The sequence below is a fragment of the Galeopterus variegatus genome, unplaced genomic scaffold, assembly GCF_000696425.1.
Source record: "Galeopterus variegatus unplaced genomic scaffold, G_variegatus-3.0.2 Scaffold75974, whole genome shotgun sequence".
In the NCBI taxonomy this organism is placed as follows: Eukaryota; Metazoa; Chordata; class Mammalia; order Dermoptera; family Cynocephalidae; genus Galeopterus; species Galeopterus variegatus.
The window spans coordinates 1-1,164 of record NW_007802085.1 but is presented as its reverse complement, the minus strand read 5'-3'; the positions used below and the strand labels follow the sequence as shown (position 1 = coordinate 1,164).

The window sequence follows — 1,164 nt, the reverse complement described above, 5'->3', positions numbered from 1 at the left end:
ACAATGAAGAGGAAACAAAAATTTAAAAGAAATCACTGAGAAAGTTGTTGAGAAGAAGGAAATACAAAACCATATAAAAGTAAACTCTTAGCTGCTTTGAGAAAAAAAATTAAGCATGTCTTTGAGAGGAGAACAAGAGGCAGAATACTTAAATTCACAAGATTTGTTTTAGGGGCTTAAGATGACAACTTGGATCTGAGGCCAGTTATCATTTATGATCAAGGTTCTGCTCTGCTAAAAAGTCTTCCCAGGGCCCCCTTCACATCCTTGTTCCTCAGGCTGTAGATGAAGGGGTTCAGCATGGGGGTGACCACAGTGTACATCACTGAGGCAATTGAGCTACTCTGGGAAGATCGGGTCACAGCGTAACTGAGGTATTCCACAAGGCTTGTCCCATAAAACAAGGAGACCACAGAGAGGTGAGAGCCACAGGTGGAAAATGCTTTATACTTGCCTGCAGTGGAGTGCATCTTCATTACAGAGGAGACAATCCTGGAGTAAGAGAAGAGGATCCCTGTGACGGGAAACACAGCCAGCAGTGCAGTCATCACATACACGAAGAGGTTATTGATGAGGGTATCAGAGCAGGCCACCTTGAGAAGCTGAGTGAGTTCACAGAACAAATGTGGAATCTCAATGCCTGTAGAGAAGGTCAGTCTCTTCATCAGTAGAATGTGAGCCAAGGCTACCCAGAAAATGATAAACCAAGACATCAGAACCAGCAGGACGCAGAGGCGGGGGTTCATGATGACCATGTAGTGCAGGGGGTGGCAGATGGCCACATATCGGTCATAGGCCATCACAGCCAGGAATAAATTATCTAATACAGCAAAGATCATAAAAAAATACAGCTGTGTGAGGCACCCTGTGTAGGAGATGTCTTTTCTCTGTGTCTGGATGTTCACCAGCATCTTTGGGACAGTGGTGGATGTTAAACAGATGTCAGTGAAGGACAGGTTGGAGAGGAAGAAGTACATGGGGGTGTGGAGGTGGGAGTCAGAGCTGATGGCCAGGATGATGAGCAGGTTCCCAAGTGCACTGACCAGATACATGGACAGGAACAGCCCAAAGAGGAGGGGCTGGAGTTTAGAATCCTGTGAGAGTCCCAATAGTAGGAATTCTGATAGTTCCGTGTGGTTTTCTGCTTCCATGTAGCTCAGGTGT

General features: G+C 45.9%; 1 protein-coding gene across 1 annotated transcript; it reads right to left on the bottom strand.

Moving 5' to 3' along the window:
• Positions 1 to 218: 218 nt before the first annotated feature.
• On the bottom strand, positions 219 to 1,151 carry LOC103584665 (olfactory receptor 7D4-like). The gene has a single exon (XM_008565582.1). It carries the CDS (start codon positions 1,149 to 1,151, stop codon positions 219 to 221), a length of 933 nt encoding a protein of 310 aa, XP_008563804.1.
• Positions 1,152 to 1,164: the final 13 nt, after the last annotated feature.

Coding starts and splice junctions, on each gene's coding strand:
- LOC103584665 (XM_008565582.1), bottom strand. CDS start 1,151: ATGGAAGCAGAAAACCACACGGAACTATCAGAATTCCTACTATTGGGA.